The sequence below is a fragment of the Sinocyclocheilus grahami genome, unplaced genomic scaffold, assembly GCF_001515645.1.
Source record: "Sinocyclocheilus grahami isolate Dianchi unplaced genomic scaffold, SAMN03320097.WGS_v1.1 scaffold390.1, whole genome shotgun sequence".
Classification (NCBI taxonomy): domain Eukaryota; kingdom Metazoa; phylum Chordata; class Actinopteri; order Cypriniformes; family Cyprinidae; genus Sinocyclocheilus; species Sinocyclocheilus grahami.
In genome coordinates, this window is record NW_015505569.1 from 550,085 (window position 1) to 552,536 (window position 2,452).

The 2,452-nt window shown below is 33.0% G+C and overlaps 1 protein-coding gene across 1 annotated transcript in view; it reads left to right on the forward strand.

Moving 5' to 3' along the window:
- LOC107550172 (mucin-5AC-like) overlaps positions 1-2,452 on the forward strand; it is a 17,338-nt gene that overhangs the window by 1,954 nt on the left and 12,932 nt on the right. The window contains exons 3-5 of the mRNA XM_016231409.1: positions 380-632; positions 714-828; positions 899-989. Of these exons, the coding sequence (XP_016086895.1) occupies positions 380-632; positions 714-828; positions 899-989 (459 nt within the window). The remainder of the gene's footprint in view (positions 1-379; positions 633-713; positions 829-898; positions 990-2,452) is intronic.

Here is a 2,452-nt window from a genome sequence, read left to right on the forward strand (position 1 = left end):
TAAAAGTTTTTGTTTACATAATATATGTGTGTGCACTGTGTATATTTATTATGTATATATAAATGCACACACATGCATGTATATATTTAAGAAAAATATGTTATCTTTATATATTAAATATATTTATAAATAATATAAATTATAAGAATGTACATATATATGCATGTAAATACATGCAAATATTTTCGAAATATATACATGCATGTGCATTTATATATACATAATAAATATACACAGTACACAAACATATATTATGTAAACAAAAACTTTTATTTTGGATGCGATTAATCGCGATTAATCGTTTGACAGCACTAATATATATATATATAATTTTAGAAAACATATGGTCAGTTATCAAATCCTGTTGTCTCACCTATAGGTGCTCATAACAAACAAGTCTGTAGCACATGGGGTAACTACCACTTCAAGACATTTGATGGAGATATTTTCCACCTACCATCCACTTGTAATTATATCATGTGCGCAATGTGTGGAAGCAGCTACGAGGACTTCAACATTCAGTTGAGACGCCAAGTAGTAAATGACCAACCAATAATCACTAACATCACAATGAAGTTGGACAGCACTGTAGTGGAGCTCACCAAAAACTCTGTCACGGTGGACGGAAGAGTGTAAGTAAAAGTTATTTCTGGTGGTCAGAGTTATAGCAATTTTTGGAAAGTTTGTGATTCAATGTATATGTTTCCTGTTAGGATGAATCTGCCGTTTAGCCACTCTGGTATTCTTATCTATAAGAGTTCCTCCTACGTCAAAGTCACTGCTAAACATGGACTGGTGGCCATGTGGAACGAGGATGACTCTTTCACAGTGAGTGTGACATCAATATGCAAAATATCTGATGTTTTTGCAAGCAAGTAGCTGTAATTGCTCCTTTTAGGTTGAATTGGACATGATGCACTTAAATAAGACCTGCGGTTTGTGTGGAGACTTCAATGGCATCCAGCTACACAATGAGTTCATCAAAGATGGTAAATAACACATGCAATAAATACATACTGCTTTTTTAGTTACATATAATATAGACATATGTGACCCTGGATCACAAAACCAGTCATAAGGGTCCAGCTGAATAAATAAGCTTTCCATTGTGGTTTGTTAGGATAAGACAATTTTTGAAAATCTGGAATCTGAGGGTGCAAAAAAAATCAAAATATTCAGAAAATCTCCTTTAAAGTTGTCCAAATGAAGTTCTTAGCAATGCATATTACTAATCAAAAATTAAGTTTTAATGTATTTACAGTAGGACATTTACAAAATATCTTCATGGAACATGATCTTTACTTAATATCCTAATGATTTTTGGCATAAAAGAAAAATCTATAATTTTGACCCATACAGTGTATTTTTGGCTATTGCTAGAAATTTACCCCAGCGACTTAACACTGCTTTTGTGCTCCAGGGTCACATATGAGGTGTATCCATAGAAAATAATTTTCACAAAAAGAAAAAAAAAAACAAAACATGAAATTGCCGAGTTAAATTACTGCAGAAAATGAGTGAAATGTGTAAAATAACCTGATATCTGCTGACATCTCAGTGCCAATGTGATTTTTATTAAACAACGAACCTGAAACATGTTTTATATGTATAATTATGTAAAACTCATCTTTAATTAAGACGTTGACAGATCTCTATATGACTATGGATACTTCGCAAAATCGGATAGTTCAAAAGAGAGTTGTATGGAACAGATGAGTTCAACAAAGCCATGCAAAGAAATGGTAGGTTCTCTATGGATCTTCACTATTTGATATATATTTCTTTTATTTTTGTTTTATTATTGTCTTTGTCTTTTCTTCCCCAATGGCAGCCATATTAACCATACATAGGAAAGTAATGCAATTTGGCACACTGATTCTGTGACCCTAGCAGCATCACCACCAGCTAAAAAAGTCACTTTTATTCTGACCATAATTTTTATTAATTTCATCCAGAAGCAAAATGTAAATTTCTTTCATTTTATTAAAACTCTAGCCATTACACTGTCCAACATATTTAAATGTGACATTAATGTTTAGGCTACTTTTCCTACAAGTCTTGTCTATACTGGCTCAAATGATTTCCAGATCAAGCCAGAAGAGAATTTAGATTTTTGCCTCGGTTCAGAACTTATAGAACTTCAAACATGCATAACAATAATGATCCAAAATGAGTACTGTACCTCACAGACTTCAAATCAGTGGTTACTTGCTGATGTGAAGCAATTCTTTGTTTCGCATGTTTGAGTAGTAGACGCACATAAAATATTTTGTGTAGATAGACCACGCCAAATGAAAGCATGAACTGGTGCTGCAAATGCAAACACAGCACAATTTCTCTATGAAGTTGAGCACCACTATTTCTGATACCCTGTCTTTGCCTTAGCTCGTTATGTTTATTATGTACTTCCATCATGTCTTCATGCTTTTTCTAGACACCAGTATGTGAGCAG